General features: G+C 38.3%; 1 protein-coding gene and 1 pseudogene across 2 annotated transcripts in view; both read right to left on the minus strand.

The window, feature by feature from the left end:
• Positions 1 to 7099: 7099 nt before the first annotated feature.
• Positions 7100 to 7786, minus strand: LOC114025108 (annotated as a pseudogene).
• A 3780-nt stretch (positions 7787 to 11566) lies between these two features.
• Positions 11567 to 21939, minus strand: part of ANKRD66 (ankyrin repeat domain 66) — a 25848-nt gene continuing 15475 nt past the window's right edge. For both annotated transcript variants that reach the window (XM_027838271.1, XM_027838272.1), the window contains exons 3-4: positions 19608 to 19836; positions 11567 to 12152 (exon numbers count right to left, since the gene is read on the minus strand). In XM_027838271.1, coding sequence (XP_027694072.1) covers positions 11951 to 12152; positions 19608 to 19836 — 431 coding nt within the window. In that variant the 3' untranslated portion in view covers positions 11567 to 11950. The remainder of the gene's footprint in view (positions 12153 to 19607; positions 19837 to 21939) is intronic.

The raw sequence follows: 21939 nt of genomic DNA on the forward strand, positions 1-21939 counted from the left end.
CTGCCAGGGTTGTTATAAGAGTCAAATGAGATCTTCTATGAGAAAGTGCAGAGCAAATTATTCAAATAGGAGAGATATAAGGTGAAATCAGAAAATTTCTTATTGTATAACCATTGGTGGCTCTGTATTTCCTCTTGAACTGGAACACAACACCCTACTGTATTAAAGTGTATTAAGCCTTTAAGGGAAAAAGGCAGTGTGGTAGAGTAGAGAGACTACTCACTTTGGAGTCAGGAAGACATAGGTTCAAGATCTACCATTAATACAAACTAGCTAGAGGGAATGTCATAGTTGTTCTGTAGAAAGATTGATGACTTTGAACCCCTAGGAACATGGTACGAATCCCAACTTGGGCACTTAACTGTGTGATATTTAGCAAGTCACTTATCTTTCTGGAGCTCAACTTCCTCATTTACAAAATGAAAGAATTGGAAAAGATGGTCTCTAAGGTCTTTTCTTATCCTTAGTCTATAATCTATGTGTATGATCCTGGGCAAGTCATCTAACTTAAAAGAAGTGCCCCAGGATACGATATGTCATAGAATTACTGATTTGTGTTAGTGGGGAATTAGTTTATATCTATTGACAAAAATCACAAATCCAGAACCTCTCCCCACCCCCAAAAATAATAATTCTAAGACATTTTGTTATAGTGGCTAAAGTGCTAGCCTTAGAATTAGGAATATCTGGATTCAGATACCATACTAGTGTCATACTAGCTATTTAACCTTAAGCAAGTAACTAAAGAACAAATAACATGTAACAAATGTAGGGAGAAAGTAAAATAGATGGTCCTATCAAATTGTTGGAAAGACTATTTGCTGTCACTGGATACAATTTACCTGCAGCTTTGTCTAAATGGTTGTTTCAGTCTTGATGTATTAGATTAAATGGGCTTTAACAGTTATAAAAGTATTTAGACACCTCTTCTTTTTTCTTGCAAATAAATAGGGAATCTCATTTCAACAACAAATCTTTCCAGTTGCATGGCATATGTTCTCCCCAAAGCTACCACTTTTTCTCTGACTGATTACACTTCTTCCCTTTTCTCTACCCCTCCATCTCCCGTGAAAGATGTTACTTATCCAAGTTGCCAAAGAGTGCTGCTGATTGACTATGTACTGTAAGTGAGCCTGAAGAGTTATAGAAACCAAATCTGTACCCTACAAAGTTGAAACTGCTATCAGAGAACCATCTTCCTTAGCATGCTAATATATATATATATATATATATATAAATTTTTTTTTTCTTTTTACTCTGGCTATTTAAGTTACTTTAACTCCCCTGTCAGCAGATCTAGTTGGTGGGTAAGATTCTCCCTGGGCGCTTGAGGGACTCAGCTTGAAAAATTTTCTAATATTGTTTACCATCTCAGGGTCCACTCTTTAAGACAAGATGTAGACTAATTATGGGTCTTCTGATAGGAAGAGCTTCCTCATTTGGAGTTTCCTATATCCATGAAATCACATCTAAGTCCAAGCCAAAAAAGTTAGACATGTTTAGAAAGACATTTGAGTCTTGGAGTTAGGACAATATTTCTAGCACTTGAGTGAAAAGACAAAGTAGGTCAATAAACTATTCTCCCAGGCAAGGTTTACCCTTCCCAAAGATATAGATAGCTTCTCTCGGTGTCAAATTGTAGGAAATTTTTAAGTCATTTCAGTCATGTCTGACTCTTTGTGACCCCATTTGGCATTTTCTTGGCAAAGGTATTGGAGTGGTTTGCCATTTTCTTCTCCAGCTCATTTTACAGATGAGGAAACTGCGACAAACAGGGTTAAATGACTTGCCCAGGATTACACAGCTAGTAAGTGTTTGAGCTCAGATTTGAACTCAGGAAGATGAGTCTTCTTGACTCTGCCCACTGCACCACCTAGCTGCCCCCTCAAAGACATATAGACCCAGATTCAAGTCTTATCCCTGCTCCATAGTGGCTATGTGACACTGACCCTAAGCTAGTCACTTAACCTCTTAGTACTTATGGTATTCAAAAAGGTTTAGCTTTCCTTAAAAAGGAGGCAAAGCTGTCCCTGACCAATTGCCCAGCTTTCAGCTTCCTGGTAATCTAAGGGCATAAAAGTCCCTCTTATATGTAATCGGGGCCTCTCCTACTTTTTGTTTTGTTTTTGTTTTTTAGGCAATTGGGATTAAGTGACTTGTCCAGGGTCACACAGCTAGTAAGTGTCAAGTGTTTGGTCTGAGGCCAGATTTGAACTCAGGTCCTCCTGACTTCAGGGCTGGTGCTCTATCCACTCCGCCACCTAGCTGCCCCAGGAGCCTCTCCTACTTGACGTATTTCTTGAAGACCATGGAAGTCACCATATCCCGTCCTCAAGACCTGATGCATTTTCTCATGGAGATGAGGTGAGAGAGAAAAGCAAAATGTCACCATATTCTTACTGCAAACACTCTGCTGTATTAAGACCAAGTAAGCCTCCTTTTGTTGTTTGTTCAATAACTTGTTAATGTCTCATTTCATTCCAACATTGAACTTGAAATAAGAGAATGCTGGTATTAGGCTGCTTCTAACACCTTCCCACTGGGCTACTTCTTGAAACCAACTTCCTTAACCTCCCATCCCATATCTCCATTATCCATCCATCCCAGATAACATTACCTCTTATATTGCCTCCCCTACTAGTCTGTAAACTCCTGAAAAACAGATTCTGTTTTTATGGTTTTGTCTTTGTTTTATATCCTGATTTTGCACAATGCTAACACATAGAAAATTCCTAATCAATGGTTATTGATTTATTAATTGGTTGATACCCAGATAGAAGGACAACTCATCTAAGCACTTGGGGTGTTCCTAGAGCCAGCTTGAAAGGAGCAAATGTTAAAATTTTCAGTGTGAGCATTTGGGCTTGGTTTACTGTTTTGATGATGATCTAGACTTAAGGAAGTGATAGAAAAATATTAATAATTCAGATTAAACTTAAAAGTGCATCAGATGTGCAGTTTTTCCCCCCCCAGACAGCTGGTTGTTAAAACATTTACCAGCACAGCCCTGGGCACTTTACACAGTGTTCAGTCATGAAATAAGTCAGGACTTGGGGGGAAAAGGGAAGGATCGGGGGTAAAGGCAAATGGGACAGGAATAAAGCAGACATAAAATGTCTTGGCTGAGCGTTTTGTTTTCATAAACTGGGGTGATGCTTTCACATGCATTGTAAAATCAATAGAACTTTGATGTTCTTTTAGCAATTACAGAGTAAATAGTCACCCATGTCATAGAATTTGAGGGGACTCTAGGAAGCATTTTCTTGCCTCCAGTTTCTACCCCACCCTCCTCCCCCCATCTCCAATTTCTGGATTAGACAATCCAGAAGCATGAATGTCCTCCTTTCTGTTGACATCTTTTAAAATGCAAATGTTTCTGGGAAGGGTGAGGCCCGGTTCCCTATAGGCAGCAAGCCAATCTGCTTAGAATATTCCCAAAAAAGCTGGGTTAATAAATGCTAGTTGGGCTTAGCTCAAATCCCTCCTGCAAGAGGCCTTTCTCAGTCTCCCTACCTGCTAGCGCCTTCACCTCTGAGGTTATCTTTTACCTACTCCAAATATAACATCAATGTGTCTTGTTATTTATACACCATGTCTGTGATTGGAATGTACAGTCCTTGAGGGCAAGGATTGGTTTTGTCTTTCTTTGCCTCCCCAGAACTTAGCACAATGCCTGGCACATAGTAAGTGCTTAATAGATACTTACCAAATGATTGAATCCAAGGAAACCTATGCAGAGGTTAAATATCATTGTAGTGCAAACTGTCTATTATCTCAGATCTTGAGCTGACGATATCTTTGGTCTTGCTCTCCTGGTATTTTCTATCTAGTTTTGGTGTTCTTGGCACTCATTCTTGGTCAGTTCCTGGGGTTGGTGTTCTTGACATCTGATCTAGTGAGGACTAGAACCTAGGGTGTGAGAGCTTGCCAAGCCCTTTTTAGGGTTGCTTATCCACCTTTGGTTCTACCTGCCTCCCAACTCTCACCTGTGACTACAAGAAGCTATAGCATGCCCAGCAACCACACCCTGGGAAACCATCTCAGTAGACAGGCTAAACCAGGTGGAGGATAACTGACAGGCCTCAAACACATCAGTGAGTTAGGAAGCCATCTACCCCAAGCAGTCAAGACTTCCCCTAGAAGAATGGTCAGATGAGAACAATTTGTTTCAACAGCCATGATGGTGGCTGAAGCAGGCACTTTGGAGCACTTAGACCTTGGTCAAACATTGAAGAAACCAAGGTCAGCCACTGCATCCCAAGCCATCACTAGTTGTCCTGACTTTTATCCTGCCACTGGACTCTGGAAGATAAAGTGAGGCTGACAACTTTATGCAACTCTGCCTCACTGAAATGCAATTAATACATGAATCAAGTCATCAACTGTGATGTCATTGATCCTCTTTGAGAATGAAGGACAAACAACCACAACAACTTTCTCTTCAGTATCTTTAGCACTGACTTGGTGGGAATGGCCTGTGTATTAGGTCAGCTCCATTCCCACTCTCAACCCACCTGTCAATCATCAAGGACTACAGCCAAACCTTGCCCCAGTCTAGGTCATCAGTCTTTGTAGCACCAATTAACCTTCAAGCATTCCATTTCCTGGTGGGACATAGTAGGTAATATATTAGTAACCTAGATTTAGAGCTGGGACCTCAAGAGTCATTTAGTCTAACCTCTATGTTTTACAAACAAATAAACTAACAATCAAAAAGGGTAAATGACTACTTCAGGGTCATATAACCAGAGCTAGGATTTAAATTTCAGTCTGTGATTCCAGATCTTTCCTCTGTGTGGAGGATGGAGTAGTTTTATAGCCCTATAATATAGATTATATATGCTTTATAGTATATAATATATAATACACATGCTCTATAGTATAGAGCAAAGACACAGAGGAAATAGCAAGGAAAATGGGGGTAGAAGGGTGAAAAAAGAGGAAGCAGGGAGTAGAGAAGACACACTCTAAATTCTTGCTTGGGACTGGTACTGTCAATGTCTACTAGGCAATTTTAATATGAACCTCTAAAAGTTACATGAGGGAAGATTAAGGAGTAGAGGAAAGACAGGATTTTCTCTGTATTTAAATGAGTACGTTCTTTTTTGGGGGGAGGAGGGGGAGGCAACTGGGATTAAGTGACTTGCCCAGGGTCACACAGCTAGTAAGTGTCTGAGGTTAAATTTGAAATGAGGTCCTCCTGACTCCAGGGCTGGCACTTTATCCACTGAGCCACCTAGCTGCCCCAAGTGAGTATATTCTTTTCTTTTTTTTTTTGATCCAGTACAATTTATTTATTTTTAGTTTTCAACATTCACTTCCACAAGATTTTAAATTTTTCATATTTTCTCCCCATCTCATCCCTCCCCCACCCCAAGATGGTGTGTATTCTGAATACCTCTTCCTCTAATCTGGCTTCCCTTCTATCCCCCCCGCCATCCCTTTTTCCTTCTATTTTCCTGTAGGGCAAGATAGATTTCTATACCCCATTGCCTGTATATCTTATTTCCCAGTTGCATGTAAAAACAATTTTTAACATTTGTTCTCAAAACTTTAGGTTCCAAATTTTCTCCCTTCCTCCATCCCCACCCACCCTCACTGAGAAGGCAAGCAACTCGATACAGGTTATACATGTGTAGTCATGCAAAACACTTCCATCATAGTCATGTTGTGAAAAACTAACTATATTTCCCTTCATCCTATCCCACCCTCCATTTATTCTATTCTCTCTTTTGACCCTGTCCCTCCTTAGAAGTGTTTGCTTCTCATTACCCCCTCCCTCAATCCAGTCTCACCTCTATCATCCCACCACTCTCTCATCCTCTTCCCTCTTATTTTCCTGTAGGGTAAGATACACAATTGAGTGTGTATGTTATTCTCTCCTTAAGCCAAATCCAAGGAGAATAAGATTCACTCATTCCCTCTTACCTTCCACCACTTCCCCTCCACTGTAAATTTTTTTGTCTATGTGAGATAATTTGCCCCATTCTACCTCTCCTTTTCTCCTTCTCCCAGTATAATCCTCTCTCACCCCTTAATTTTATTCTCCAGATATCACCGCTTCATCTTCTATTCACCTGTGCCACCTATCTATCTATCTATCTATCTATCTATCTATCTACCTATCTATATATCTATCTATCTACATAAAATTTTTTCCCCTCCAACTACCCTAATACTGACAAAGGTCTCATGAGTTGCAAATATCATCTTTCCATGCAGAAATGTAAATAGTTTAACTTTAATAAGTCCCTTATGATTTCTGTTTCCTATTTACCTCTTCATGCTTCTCTTGAGTCTTGTATTTTAAAGTTGAATTTTCTATTCAGCTCTGGTCTTTTCAGCAAAAATGCTTGAAAGTCCTTTATGTCACTGAATATCCATTTTTTCCCCTGAAGGATTGTATTCAGTTTTGCTGGGTAGGTGATTCTTGGATGTAATCCTATCTCCTTTGCCCTCCGGAATATCATATTCCAAGCCTTCCAGTTCCTTAATGTAGAAGCTGCTCAATTTTGTGTTATCCTGATTATGTTTCCACAATACTTGAATTGTTTCTTTCTGACTGCTTGCAATATTTTCTCCTTGACCTGGGAACTCTGGAATTTGGCTACAATATTCCTAGGAGTTTTCCTTTGGGGATCTCTTTCATGAGGTGATCAGTGGATTCTTTCCATTTCTATTTTACCCTTTGGTTCTAGAATATGAGGGCAGTTTTCCTTGATATTTTCTTGAAAGATGATGTCTAGGCTTTCAGATAGTCCAATAATTTTTAAATCATCTCTCCTGGATCTATTTTCCAGGTCAGTTGTTTTTCCAATGAGATATTTCACACTGTCTTCTATTTTTTCATTCTTTTGGTTTTGTTTTACAATGTCTTGATTTCTCAAAAAGTCACTAACTTCCATTTGCTCCATTCTAATTTTTAAGGAAGTATTTTCTTCAATGAGCTTTTGGACTTCCTTTTCCATTTAGCCAGTTCTGCTTTTTAAGGCATTCTTCTCCTCATTGGCTTTTTGGACCTCTTTTGCCATTTGGGTTAGTCTATTTTTTTTTTCCTTGCTTGCAAATGTTTTTATTTAAATGTAACTTTTGAGGATGGTAATTTTTAGATCTTATTGAAGGCAGCAACATCCATGGATTGCACATAGTCTTCAAAGGCAGTTATCTGTTCCTCTAGTATATCTGTCCCAACTTTATCATCTTCAACTACACACTGTATCTGAAGCTTCTTGATGCCATATCCCACTGGAACTAGTTTAGAAGATCCCCAGACCAAGCCATCTGCCTGAATGCTTACGACACATTACTCCAATTTTGCCATATCTGTCTCATCATCCCAAGGTTTTATGTCCAGTAAGACGGAAGACTTGGCAACAATTGCAGGGTTTTTTGATTTCTTTGATTCGTACTGAGCAAAGCATTCTTCTCTTAGCCTCTTTGCTTCTTCACTTTCCTCATCATCATCAGACCCAAAGAGATCAATGTCATCGTCATCTTTGCTATCTGTAGCTCCACCACTTCCTGTGGTATCTTCTACATCAGCAGGCATATACTTGCCCAAAGCCTTCTTTATTCCTGGCAAGCTTGCCTTCTGCTTCTCATAGGATTTAATGTGGTTATACCAATGGAGAGCATGATACAATTTGGCAGGTGGTAGTCCTGAGACTGCTTCAAATACTGCAATGTCAGTCTGGGATGGCACATACCCCTTGATGTAGCTCTTGTCTGCCAGGAAGTTGTTGAGGTGTTGCAAGCCCGCAGGTGTCTTGAGATCTCTGAAGCCCATGGTGGTGGTGGGAGGGACCAGAAAGAGGCAGCAGTGATGGTGGCGACAGAGGAACAGAGTGTGGGGCAGGAAAGGAGTGCAGTGTGCAAACATGCTAGCACCAGCCACTGACTAAAAAACATGTGGTTAGTCTATTTTTTAAGGTATTATTTTCTTCAGTATTTTTTTGGGTTTCCTTTAGCAAGCTGTTGACTTGTTTTTCATAATTTTCTTGCATCACTCTCATTTCTCTTCCCACTTTTTCCTCTATTTCTCTTACTCATTTCTCAAAATCCCTTTTGAGCTCTTCCATGGGCTGGGACTGATTCATATTTTTCTTGGAGACTTTGAATGTAGGAGCTTTGACTTTGTTGTCTTCTTCTGGTTGTATGTTTTGATCTTCTTTGTCACCAAAGAAAGATTCTATGGTCTGGCATTTTTTTTTTTGCATAGTTTGATCATGTTCCCAGCCAATTACTTGAGTTTTAAACTCTTTGTTAAGGTAGGGGTCTGCTTCCAGTATGGAGATATACTGTCCCAAGCTCCAGGGGTTTTGTGCAGCTACTTTTTCTGAGATACTTCTAGGGACCAGTAAATTTTCAGTTCTTCCAAGGTGGTATGATCAAAGGTGAGGTGTTTACTTTTTTCCTGGCCTGTGTTCTGGTCTATGAGTGACCACAAGCATTCTTTTCTGCCTTGGAACTGTGAGGAGGATTCCCTCTCCACTGCCACCACAAGCTCCACCATGCCAGTGCTCCTCCTCACCCCAGGACTGGCACTCAGAACTGTGACCCAGATTCAAGCAGGGGCAAAGCAAGAGATTCCTGCCTCAGCACCAGCAAAGAGATCTCTGTAATCTCCCTCTGATCAGTCACTCGATTCTCCCTCATTCTGTAGGTCGAGAGCTCCAGAAGTAGCTCTGGGGGCTGTGCCAGGATTGAGTGTTGGACCAAGTTTCTCTCTCACCAAGGCCACAGACTTTTCCTACTGACCTTCTAAGTTGTCTTTGGCATTTGTGGGTTAAGAAGTCTGGAAACCACCACAGCTCCCCATGATTCAGTCCCCTGAGGCCTGCTCCAGGTTCACTGAGGCTTGGTCTTTGCCTACATGCCCTCACTGAACTGTGCTTCTTTCCCAGCCCAACGCAATATACCTTTCCAATCAACCATCTAGGTTGTCTTGGGCTGGGAATTTGCTTCACTCTGTCTTTTTATGGGTTCTGCTGCTCTAGAATTTTTTTTTTGCTTTTTGGTGAGGCAATTAGGGTTAAGTGACTTGCCCAAGATCACACAGCTAGTGATGTAATGTGTGTGAGGCCAGATTTGAACTCAGGTCCTCCTGACTCCAAGGTCAGTGCTCTATCCTCTGTGTTACCTAGCTGCCCCCTCTAGAATTTGTTTAGAGACATTTTTAAAAGTATTTTGAGGGGTTTAAGGGAGAGCTCAAGCAAGTCACTGCTTTTGCTCCACCATCTCTGGCTCTTTAACATCCTTTAAGGACCAGAGTAGACACTTGAATCCTTGAATACTTTTCATGGGGAGAAAGGAGACCACAAGAGTTGAAAGAATTTTCAAAAATTTCTTTCAAAGAACTCACACCAGACAAGTGCATAACAGCAATACCTAGAACCATTTTTTAATGCAGAATGCAGATAAAATGGAGTCTGGAGGAATTGATTCATGTACAAATTGGAGAAACAAAAACATACAGAATGGTCTATAAAAAGAAGAGCCATTAAAATGACTTCCTAAGGCAGAGGTTAGGTTTGTTATGAGTTGTAGAGGGTCAAATTCCTACTTCTAACATTTTACCCAGTTTTTCTAAAATTGTACTTGTGGCTAGGAACCACAATAATATGGCATACATATCCACATTCTCATAAAACAAGTAGAACTGTGGAACAGAAGAGAGCAGTGGCTAAATTCTTAGACCCTTCCAACTCTGGAATATTGAATTTTTCTATGAATATACAAAAGAAACACATATTATGTTATCATACATTTAGAAATGGAAGGGCTCTTGGAGGCTGTTTAGTCCAACTCCTTCATTTTATAGGTGAAGAAACTGAGGCTCAGAAAGTTTAAGTGACTTGTCCAGTATGACATTGGGTTCCACTATGAACAAGGGTTCAAACCCAGGTCCTCTGACTCTAAATTTAGTCTTTTTTTCAATACCCCCAAACCCTAGTGTTAATTATTTGGCCTATGAAAATGAATGTTTTCTTTAGTGATGAGGAAGGATGCAGTCCCCCAGACCACATTTCATTCTAGAATATTAGAACCAAAAGGGAACCTAATTCAGTCTTTTCATTTTATAGATGTAGGAAGTAAATGAGGTATGGAGAGAAGAAGTGATCTGTTCAAGGTCATACAGCTAGTTTTCAGAAAAGCAAAACCCTTGAGTCTCATTCCAACAATCTATGACATCATCCTACCTCAGTGTTAAAGGCAGATCACTGAAGTGTTTTAGGCAAATGCTTCCCATTCTGCTGGACTAATATTGCTGCTACTAATTGTGTCATCATGTACTATTGTGTTGTCTGAGCATCCTGTTTCCATAAGTTTCTCTTGAAGGATCCTAGCTTCTTGTGTTGCAGTTTCCTTCTATGTTAAATAGAGAAAATGATATCTGCATTACTAGCCTCACAGAATTGTTATGAAGCTCAAATGAGATAATTTCCATGAAACATTTTGCAAACTTGAAAGTGCTATATGAGCACCAATTATAGTTTTGATTATTATCCTTTATTTTGACATAAATGTACCAGGGGGACCAATTCAATCTCCAAAGGATTAGTTGAATGCCTGTTCTATGTGATGCACTGAGATAGGTGCTGAACACAGCAGGACTGTGAAACAGACTAGAATAACAATAATTTCTTATGAAATTTTGATAGGTTGCTTTGTCTATGACATAAAACCAATTAGGGATTTTAGCCTTGAGTAGACATCCCCTTATCATTTACTGATGATATTCTACTATTGATCTCCATGAAATTTCATGATTACCTGGGACAGAGGAAAGAGGGAGAATTTAAGGGTGCAACTAGTGATAAAAGAATATGACTGCCAACCAAGCTCTCTTCTCCCTAAGGTGGCAACAGCTGATTTATGGGTTGACCAGGAAACCTATTGGTTGGGGAGACACGATACAGGCCAAACCTGGAAACAAAAAGTATATTCAAGGCCATACGAACGCCACAAAATGTGACAATTATCAACTTTTCAGTGTCCTAGGCAACTCCTTTGCCCATTAAGTTGCATAGAAGATGCCAGTCGGAATTGGTAGAGAGAGTTTCCTCTTGAAATAATGAAGAGTAAAATGAGTAGAACCAAGAGAACATTGTACACAGTAACAGCAAAATTGTTCTAAGAACAACTTTGAACGACTAAGTCATTTTGAGCACTATAAATACTCAAATAAACTACTAAGGACCTATGAAGGAAGAAGCTGTCCACCTCCAGAGAAAGAAGTGATAAGTAGAAACATGTACAGTATGGTTTTACGTATATATGTGTGTATTGATGTGAGTGTGTATATACACACATACATATGTACATAAATACACATATACATACATATACATATACATATTTGTGTCTAATGGTAGCTAGCCTTCTCTAGGGCAAGGTGGTGAGGGAAAGAGAGAAAAAATAAAAAGTGCAGAGCAGAGAACAAACAGAAGGAATCACAGAAAAGTAGAATAGCTTTGAAAATAATGTATAGTATTTATTACATACTTTTTTCCAAAAAAAGCAAACAGCTGAAATGGAAATTTATGGTTTTATATTGACTCTTTTTTTTATGTTGTACATGTTCTTTTTTTTTTTTTTGCATTTAAGTTCAAAATGAATAGAATTTCCTTATGTGGGGCTTCCTCGTGCCAATTAAATAACAGGTACAGTCCCAGCCCAGTTATAGGTTTACCAAGTAATCCTTCAGGGGGATCTATTTATTAGGGAGCCTGGTACAGGCCAACCCTGGGAAATGAATTCTACATGCCAGTCTATATAAGTGTATGCAAATCTAACAAAGAAGTAGCATAGTCATTGCTCTTAACTGAGCCCTAGGAAAAGTTTACCTTGTAAAAACAGGCTTTTTCACACCCCTGGAATAAGATTCAATTATTTGAGAATATCTAGCTTTAACTGTGTGATTTCCCTTGCCAAGCTGGCCACAAGAGTCTCAGTGTAAACGAACCTGACCACATGGAGTCTGGTGAGGGCCTTGAAATTTCTTAATCTTTTTCCTATTTTTGTTTTGATTTAGAGAGGGGAAAGTCTTTTCAAGTTCTTGTTTCTTGAGTTCCCATTCTTCATCTTTCTGATCCAATGGCAGCCCTTCCTCTTGGGCCGTTAATCGAAAGGCCTGACACTCAACTTCAGCCCTAGAAAAAAGAAGAGGAAGGCCATTTACCATTTCAAAAGCACCTCTGAAATTATTGCTCTCTTGCCTCTGAAGATAACTCAGGCTAGGTGGAGCAATGAATAAAGAATGAGGCCTGGAGGCAGCTAGATGGCACAGTGGATAGAGCACCTGCCCTGAAGTCAGGAGGACCTGAGTTCAAATCTGGCCTCAGACCAAACACTTGACACTTACCAGGTATGTGACCCCAGGCAAGTCACTTAACCCCAATTGCCTAAAAGTAAAAAAAAAAAATAAAAAGAATGAGGCCTGGAGTAAGGAAAATCTGAGTTCAAATTTGGCCTCAGACACTTCCTAGTTACGTGACCTTCAACAAGTCACTTAACTTCTCTTTGCCTCAGTTTCCTCAACTATAAAATAGAGATAATAACACCACATACCCAGAAAGACTGTTGTGAGGATCAAATGAGATAATATTTGTAAAGAGCTTAGCACAGTGCCAGGCATTCAGTAGGTACTATGTAAAACACTTCTTTTCCCTTCCCTTCCTCTAGTGCAATAAGAACACAGTGCCTGAATGAAAAAACAAATATAGGCATTCCCAAACAAAACAAACCAGGATATTTTACAGATTTACCCAACTGGAAAGAATGAAACGCTGGTTGTTCATTTGTTTGATAGACCCTGAAGTCTTGATTTAACACATTTTTAGGCTACATGTAGATATTCTTAATTTGAGATCTATGAACTTGTTTGCTTTTTTGGGTTTTTAAAATTCATACATTTTAATATACTTGGTTTCCTTTGTAATCACATGTATTTTATTTTATGCACTCTAAAATCTTATTCTGAGGAGAGGTCCTTAGGTTTCATCAGACTGCCCAAAGGTTCATGATGCAGAGACAGTAAATAACTCTTTGCCTAAAGCATCTTATGCTTATTATCTATGTGAACTTACACATGTCTCTTAACTTCCCTGGGCCTCAGTCTCCTCATTTGTGACATGAAGAGCTTGGACTAGATGACCTCCAGCTTCCCTTCTATCACCAAATCAATGATCAGGCATGTTAAGTGGCTGTAACTCTTGGCCATGGGTGACGTTTTGGACATCTCAACCTGTCTTTTAGATATGAGAAATGCTCAGGCAAAAATCAATCAATCAATCACTGTACAGGTTTTAAGCCCTTACTCTTTTCCAGGCATGGTACTAGGCACTGGGATACAAATATAAAAGTAAAACAGTTCCTGCTTTCAAGGAGATTGTAGTATACTAAAGGGATTCAGCGTGGTCACAGATAAGTAAATCTAGAGTATACACACACACACACACACACACACACACACACACACACACATACAATCGTGGCAGTTAAGTGGTGAAGTGAATAAAGCACCAGGTCTGGAGTCAGGAGGACCTGATTTCAAATCTTACCTCAGACACTTACCAGTTGTGTGACCTTGAGCAAGTCACTTAACCCTGTTTGCCTCAGTTTCTCTTCTGTAAAATGAGCTGGAAAAGTTCATGATAAACCACTCCAGTATCCTTGCCAAGAAAACCCCAAATGGAGTCACAGAGAGTTGAACATGAGTGAAAACGACTCAACAGCAAAGTACAAAATCATGGACAGGAGAAGGCATCACTATCAGCTAGGAAAATCAAGAATCAAGAAAGGAGGTGTCATTTGAGCTGAACTTTGAACTGGAGGTTACAAGAGGCAGAGATGAGAAGGGGGAGCATTCTGTGCATAGGAGACCCTGGATGAAAACATAGAAGCATGAGATGAGATGTTATATAAAAGTAAAGTAGTCTGGCTGGGCCATAGAATACACATGGATGAGAAATATGTCATTGGTCAATAAAGCTGGATAAAAGCTAGAATGTGAAGGTCTTGAAAGGCCAAACTGAGGGGTCTATAATTTATCCTAAAGGCAATTGAGAGTCAATCAATCATTTAACCAATAATCATACTAAGCACTTACTATGGGGCAGGCACTGTGCCAAACAATGGAGATACAAGGACAGAAATGAAACAGTCCCTCCCCTCAGAGAAATTACATTCTATCAAGAAGACAACATGGATATGTGAAAGTATATACAAAATAATTAGCAGGCAATTTTGTGATAGAAGGCACTAACTTTCTAGGGCAGAGAAGTTCCCAAATCAGACCTATGCTTTAGAAATATCAGTTTGCAGCTGTATGAAATATGGATTAATGAGGGGAACTAAGTTTTGTGTATACAAATGTGGAGTCATGATATTATGAATCACAAATAGAAATTATTAAGATTTAGAGCTACGGTTCTCAAACTTGGCAAAGGGAATGGCTCATAGCACAATATTATTCTTTGCTATAAGAAATCTTCAGTGCTTATTCATCAAAAGTGCATTTTTAAAAGTTTGATCTACTGACTTAATCAGAATTTAATTCTTTGAGAATATATCTCTAATATTATAATGGAACTCAGTAAAAAATGGATTCATTTTACTGAATTTTGCCTTTATAGTTAGCTGTGCTGGAATAGATGCATTCTAAAAATCAAGGAACCAAAGAGATAAAAAAAAAGGTGGGGGGACCTATTTGTACAAAAATATTTATAGCAGCTTTTTTATGGTGGGTAAGAATTGGAATTTAAGGGGATGTACATCAATTGAGAAGTGGCTGAACTAGTATGTTGAATTGCAAATTCAAAGAAGCAGTTAAATGACTGCCGGAGCTTAGTACATAAAAAATTTAGCTGTGGTATATAATGGTAAAGAATATTATTGTGCTATAAGAAATGACAAGCAGGCTGATTTCAGAAAAACCTGGTTAAGACTTACATGAACTGATGCAAAGTGAAGTGAACAGAACCAGAAAAACATTGAGCGTGGTAACAGCAATGTTGTATGATGATCAACTGTGAATAATTTAACTATTCTCAGCATTATGATGAACCAACATAACACCAAAGGACTCATGATGAAAAATGCTATCTGCCTCCAGAGAAAGAACTGATAGTATCTGAATACTGACCGAAGCATGCAATTTTTCCTTCCTTCCTTCCTTCCTTCCTTCCTTCCTTCCTTCTTTCCTTCCTTTTTCTCTTTCTTTCCTTCCTTCCTACCTTCTTTCCTTTCTTTCTTTCTTTTTTTCTTTCTTCCTTTGTTTGAGTTTATGTCCACAAAATGACTGATTTGGAAATACATTTTGCATGTATAACCCATGTCATATGGGGAGGGAGAGAAAGATAGAATTTGGTACTCAAAACTTCAAAAAAATGAATGTTAAAATTGTTTTTACATGTAATTGGGGGGAGAATAAAATTATTAGAAATAAAAATCAAAGAACATTTATGCTTAGAAATATGCAAAGTAAACTATATATATATATATGTATGGATTAATATGATAGATAAGCTAGTGAATTTTGTCCCAAGAAGGCTCTGTCACCAGGTTATTCAAGAATAAATAGCCCCTTTTGCTCTAGAAAAAAGAAAAGAGGATCCACGTAAAGAAAGGAAAGAAGTCATTTTACTTCTGTAGGTTTCAGAGTCCTCACCTATAAGTAAAGAAGTTGAACTAGATGTTCTCCAAGACCCCTTTCAGCTCCAGCTTTCTATGACATCTCCAATACCAAGTCAGGGGGCAGAGATAATTTGTTCAAAAAAGAGCAAGCTTTGGCCTAAGTGAAATGGATTGGCTAGTTAATCAAGCCCAATTTACTTGAGGTGCGCAACTTTTCACCTCACTTTAGTTAAACAACATTGTTAGAGAAATATGCTATTTTTATCTCCTTTGTCATTGAATCAGGGTCAATATTCCTTATTCTTACCTCAAAGTCACAGTATAAGAATTAAGTAAAAACCTTTTTTAATGTGTTTTCAGTCCATCAAGACAAAAAAAAACTCTCCAGGGATTTAAAACAATTATTGAATAATTTTGATGTTAATCATAGTGCCATCATCCTATTGAAGTAAGAAATAGGAAGCAGGACTGGGCCCGTGCCTTGATTGGCATAAGTAACTCCCAGATATATTCCCTGTAATAATGTATATTGACGAATTTGGAACTCAAATTTTTTAAATGAATGTTTAAAATTGTTTTTACATGTAATTGGGAAAAATAAAATATTCAAAAACAAACAAAACCCGATATATTTTGGCAAGCTTCCTTGCAACTTTTAATTTTAGAACTGCCCAGAAAAGTGATGTGCTTAATTGACCTGCCCAAGATTACACAGTCAGTATGTGTCAGAGGTAGAACCCGAACCCAGATTTTGTTAACACTGTCAAGATATTAGGAGATACCTTGTTTTCCAGAGCTAAGGCCCAGCAAGCAAGCTGTGCCCTGAGCTTGGCATAACAATCCATTGCACTCATCCTCATGCTAACCCTCCAGATGATCTCACCCTCTGGCAAAATCAAATAATTATTGTATTGATTTGACCAGCACCAGGTGTTCTCTGAGCTTAGACAAGCATGGGACAAGTACCCATGTTCCGGTCATGAAGCCCTCCTATGAATCAAACTTGTTTCATTGTTGCTGTTATCCCTCATTGACAGGGTTACAGGTCAATTCATAGCCATTGGTATAACTATTGAAATCTCCCCACATTGACCCTCAGGTCCCCTCACTAGGGGTGGGGCCCCAGCACTCATGTCCTTGCTTGTAAGCTGTTTCTCTCACTTTGAAATTAAACTTCTGTTTGATTTCTGATTCTCCTGTCTCTAGCCTGCTCTGTTTGGCTTTGGCCATCCACAGGTTAGAGGCCAGTTCTATCCAGTTGACAACACCAAGGACAGCTCTCTATTCATTCTGTCCCATCTCTCACTGTATTGAAGTCATGATGCAAAAGTGTACTTTTGAAAGCTACAGTTGTTTTCCATCTTCTCTCCTAACCACTTAAATCTTTTCTTTTCCCACAGGTCTATGGTTTTACTTTATCACACTATACATGTCTTGTAAAATGTGACTGGTGGTAAAGCCCTCATGATTAATGGTAAAAGATAGTATCTTACAAGTTTCATATTTGTAGATACCACATTTTATCTATAAACTTAAGAACATTTCCTGTTGGCAAACTGTGAAGGATATAATTATGTGGTTCCTATTTGTTGACATCATCACTTGTAAAAAGCAATAGGTTTTTGTGTGTCATTCAACCAAAAAAGTACTTATTGACCTTACTATACAATAGAGGTAATCATAGAATGTTAAAGCTAGAGGAGACCTTAAAGTTCTCTGAGTCCATCATTTCTCAAACTTTGTTCCATAGAAATTTAGGTTCACACACACACACACATAATTTTAATGATAGACAATAGGTAGCCATGTTCAGCCAACCATCTGCCTTGCTATCTAAAGGCATATTACATATGCCTTCATCCTACTCATATAAAAATTGATTATGTGACTGAAACTGTCTTTAACCTCAAGGACCTTACATTCTACTGGGGGCATACAATATGCAATAAGGGAGCTCATCCTGGAAATCAAGAGTTGAACTGCAGAAGGGAACAGACCCTGGAAGCCCAGCTGAAGAACCAAACCCAGAGAGATAATGTGCCCATAGAGGAGATTTGTGAAGAATCCACAAGACAGGACTTTGTTGCCAGCCAGTTCTAGAAGAGGAGGGTTCTCACACATGTGCCTCACCACCATTGTACTTTAGCTTTGTTTCCACTATGTAGTTTTAGCAAATGCCTTTGCTTTGAGCTGATTATATCACCTGTCTGATTGTTAATATAAGGTACATAAGTGGGGACTCATGGCCTCTGTTATAAGTAGCTCGAACAGCATACCCCAAGGGTAGCAGTTACCCAATAGAGACCCAAGCAACTAATGGCAAGTTGTGGGGACTAACCCAAAGAGAGTGCTACATTATTATCATCATACGTAAAACTGCCATATCAATCTCTCTATAATACTGATTTTTAACATGTCATTCCCATGTTCAAAAATTGCTGGTGACTCCTCAGTGATTGTAAGATCTCAGCTTACAAGATCTCAGCATCTCTGTTCATAATCTGGCCTCTTCAACCTTTCACTGTTTACCTGTCACAGGCCATTATAAATGGTTATATGAAAACTGGAAAGCAATCTGACAGAAATTAGGTTCAGACCAAATTTCATGCTGTGTATCACAATAACCTTAAAATAAATACATAATTTGAATATAAAACACCACACCTAAACAACCAATTAGAAAAGGATTAGATCAAGTGACTTTCACCACTATGAGTAGGGGGAGAATTCTTAACCAAATAAGAAAAAAAGATAGAGGCAATCACAAAAGATAAAATAGACAGTTTCAACTATATGAAATTGGAAAGCTTTTGAATGAATAAAATAAATTGTAGTTAATATAGCTAGGAAAAATATTTGCAACAAATATCTCTGATGATTGTCTGTTAACTAAGCTATCAAAAGAATTAACACAAACATAAAAGACCTGTTCTGAAGAGGAAGGCCTCTGTTTTCCACCTGGCCTTCCTCATATTCTTCCAAGTCCCCAAAGAGGTTCCTCAATTTTAGTGTTTTTTTTTTCCAAAATTTAAACTATAAAGCATATGTGAGTTCCATGTGCCTGAAACTGAATGAGTTTTTATTACACGGAGAAAGCTCACATGACTGGTAAGTAAACTGACTCAACCTGTTAATATGACCTTTTGAAGGACAATCGCTGACTTTCCGGATTCCAGAGGTCTCTTTACTTTCGACTGGTTTTTGACTAGTGAGTAAACACTAGCCTTGAAAACAAAGCATGGAATGGAAAAATTCTGGTATTCTTAAGTATTGATGGTTTCAAATGCTTACAGCACATATGTTTCATTAGACTTATTCTTCAACTAGTTTAGTGAAAATAAGTTTTATATCTCAATAAGCTAGTAGGAACAAGCTTGCTAAATTTAGTATAACTGATAATACAGTGAGAGCAAATTTTATTACTATAAGATAGTTCATCAACTAAGCATAATTGATTCCATTTTTAAGCCTCTATTTTGTGACCGATTGAGTTCTTTTGAGTACAGTGTTTTTCTATCAGTTGTTTTTCAATAATAAGATAAATACTTGTGTGGTATGACTTAGTAAGCAACATCTGCATATTCTTGAACACCTGATGAAATATCTGTAGACCTTCTGGTAAGATAGACTACTGAGAAAATATTATTATACAACTTTATCAGTAATTTTGAAGTAAACTGCCAATCAACTTATGTGGTACACAACTTTAGCTAAAAGTATAAAACCCACCTGAGATCTCAGTCATCAGTCTGCTCTTAAACTGATATTAGGACTGGCTCCGTGCCCCCCTTAAATGACTTTAAGATTTCATTACATTTGTTATCTCATCTGATTCCCACAATAACACTGTGATATAGGTGACATCATTATCTCCATTTTACCTAAAAGAGCCTAAAAGGGCCTAAAAGAGGTTAAGTGACTTGCCCAGGATCACATAACTAGTAAACACCTGAGAATAAAATGAAACTCACCCTTCTAGGAATGCCATACATTCTTCCTGCCCATAGATCTGTGCAATCCTCTTTGGAGTATCTCCAAAAAAATCTGGGGCATCAATAGCAGCATGCAGTATGTGGAGAACTTTGAGCACTCCTAGTCGACCTGATTCAGCTGCAAAATGTGCTGGGGTCCAACCCACATCAGTCACCAAACAGGGCCTGGCTCCATAGGCTATTAGAAGCTTTGTTATCTCAATGTGTCCTTAAAAGCACAAAAGGGGAAAAAATCAGATTGGAGAAAATGCATTCTCTCCCTGAAGACAGTGCTAGCCCTAAGCAAAGTTGTTAACTGGATGAAATTTTTCTTTGGAACCTCTCTTTTCTCCTTCCAGCATCTGCTTTTTTTATTCCACACTCCGAATTCATTACCCTCATGCTACCCTGGAAATAAAATAAAAGGTTTCACTTGAACTGCATCTCTATGGTTAACACTGCACGTTCCACACATTGTCTTTTTCTGTTTCCAATCCTAGATGTACTGAAAGGCTAAGGATCTTTTTGGAAGTTCCAAAAGTCATATTCTGGATTATAAGTGGACATGAACATTGAACCAATAAAAAATCATTTTAACAGTTATATTATTTGGTATCACTTACAGAAGTTAAACATTGTAAAGTTAGCTTTTCAAAAGCTGTCCCTTTCCACTGAGATATTAGACCTGTAATTCAGGCAACCACCACTATGTTCATCCTGAAATCTTGGGATATATCTGCATTAATGCAATAGCTGACTTTCTTACATGTGTGGATAATGAAAACAACATACTACAAGGTACAAATTAAGCTTTTATATAAAAATATACCTTTTATTAAAATAATAGGCACAAACCATTGACTATAATTACTATTTTTTTTTAGGCAATTGGGGTTAAGTGACTTGCCCAGGGTCACACAGCTAGTAATTGTCAAGTGTTTGGTCTGAGGCCGGATTTGAACTTAGGTCCTCCTGACTTCAGGGCTGGTGCTCGATCCACTGCGCCACCTAGCTGCCCCCACTATAATTACTATGATAAGAAAGATATATGGCTTAGAGCAAGATTTAAAAAAAAAACAAATACTTGGTATTAATTAAGTGCTTCTGAGAACATGAATTTCATCTTTTTTTAAATTAACACCTAATCTAACTCTAATTTTTCTTATTCTGCTTTAAGGATGATCTTTAATATTCCCACATTGTTCTAGGTATTAAAAATGTTGGATTTAGGCCTTTCCCACGGTTTCCCACTTTAAGTTTTCTTATGAATATGAATAACAGCCATTCCCCAGTTAAGGAGCTGAGGATGGTACCTAAGTAACTGGGAAGATAGAGGTGCCCTCAACAGTAAAAGGAAAATTAGAAAGATGGGTAAGGCTTAGGAGGAAAATTCAACTATATATACATTGACTTTAAAACGTCTATGAGACATGCAGGTCAAGATGTCCAATATGTATCTGGGGATGAAATACTAGAAGTGAAAAGATTGTTCAGGGTTGGATACATAGATCTTAGAATCTTCAGTATAGAGATAGTTGAATCCATAGGAGCTGATAAGATCACCAAGTAAAGCAATATAGAAAGGAAAAAAAGATGGCCCAGGACAAAAATTTGAGAGTCACCTACTGTTATTGGGCCTGACTCAAATGAAGATCTAGCAAATGAGATTGAGAAGGAGAAATTGTAATATGGAAATTTTGCATGACTGCACATAATTAATATCAAATTGCTTGCCTTCTCAGGAAGGGGAGGGGGGAGAGGGAAAGAGAGAATTTGGAACTTAAAATAAAAAAAATGTTAAAAATTGTTTTTACATGTAACTGGAAAATAATGTAATTTTTTTAAAGAGAAAGAGTAATAAGATAGGTAGAAGGAGACCCAGGAAAGGGTAGTTTCATGAAAACCTAGAGAAAAGAGACTATCAGGGAGAAGATGATAGACAATGTCAAAAGCTATAGTGGTCAAGAAGTGTGAACATTAAGAAAAGGACATTAGATTTGGTAGTTCAGTGGTTGGTAGTTGATTTAAAAAGATCACTGGTGATTTTGGAGAGAGTTGTTTCAGTTGAGCCACAAAGTCAGAAGACAAACTGCAGAAAGTTATGGAGTGAGAATCAGTCAGTCAATAAACATTTATTAAGTACCTACTATATGCCAGGCATTGTGCTAAATGTGGGTGGATACAAGAAGGGGCAAAAGACAGACCCTGCCCTCAGGGAACTCACAATCTAATAGAAGAGACAACAAACAAATATGTACAAACAAGCTATATACTTAATTAATAAGGAAGAAGAAGAAGAAGAAGAAGAAGAAGAAGAAGAAGAAGAAGAAGA

This window comes from Vombatus ursinus, unplaced genomic scaffold, assembly GCF_900497805.2.
Source record: "Vombatus ursinus unplaced genomic scaffold, bare-nosed wombat genome assembly UNPS02014826.1, whole genome shotgun sequence".
Lineage (NCBI taxonomy): Eukaryota > Metazoa > Chordata > Mammalia > Diprotodontia > Vombatidae > Vombatus > Vombatus ursinus.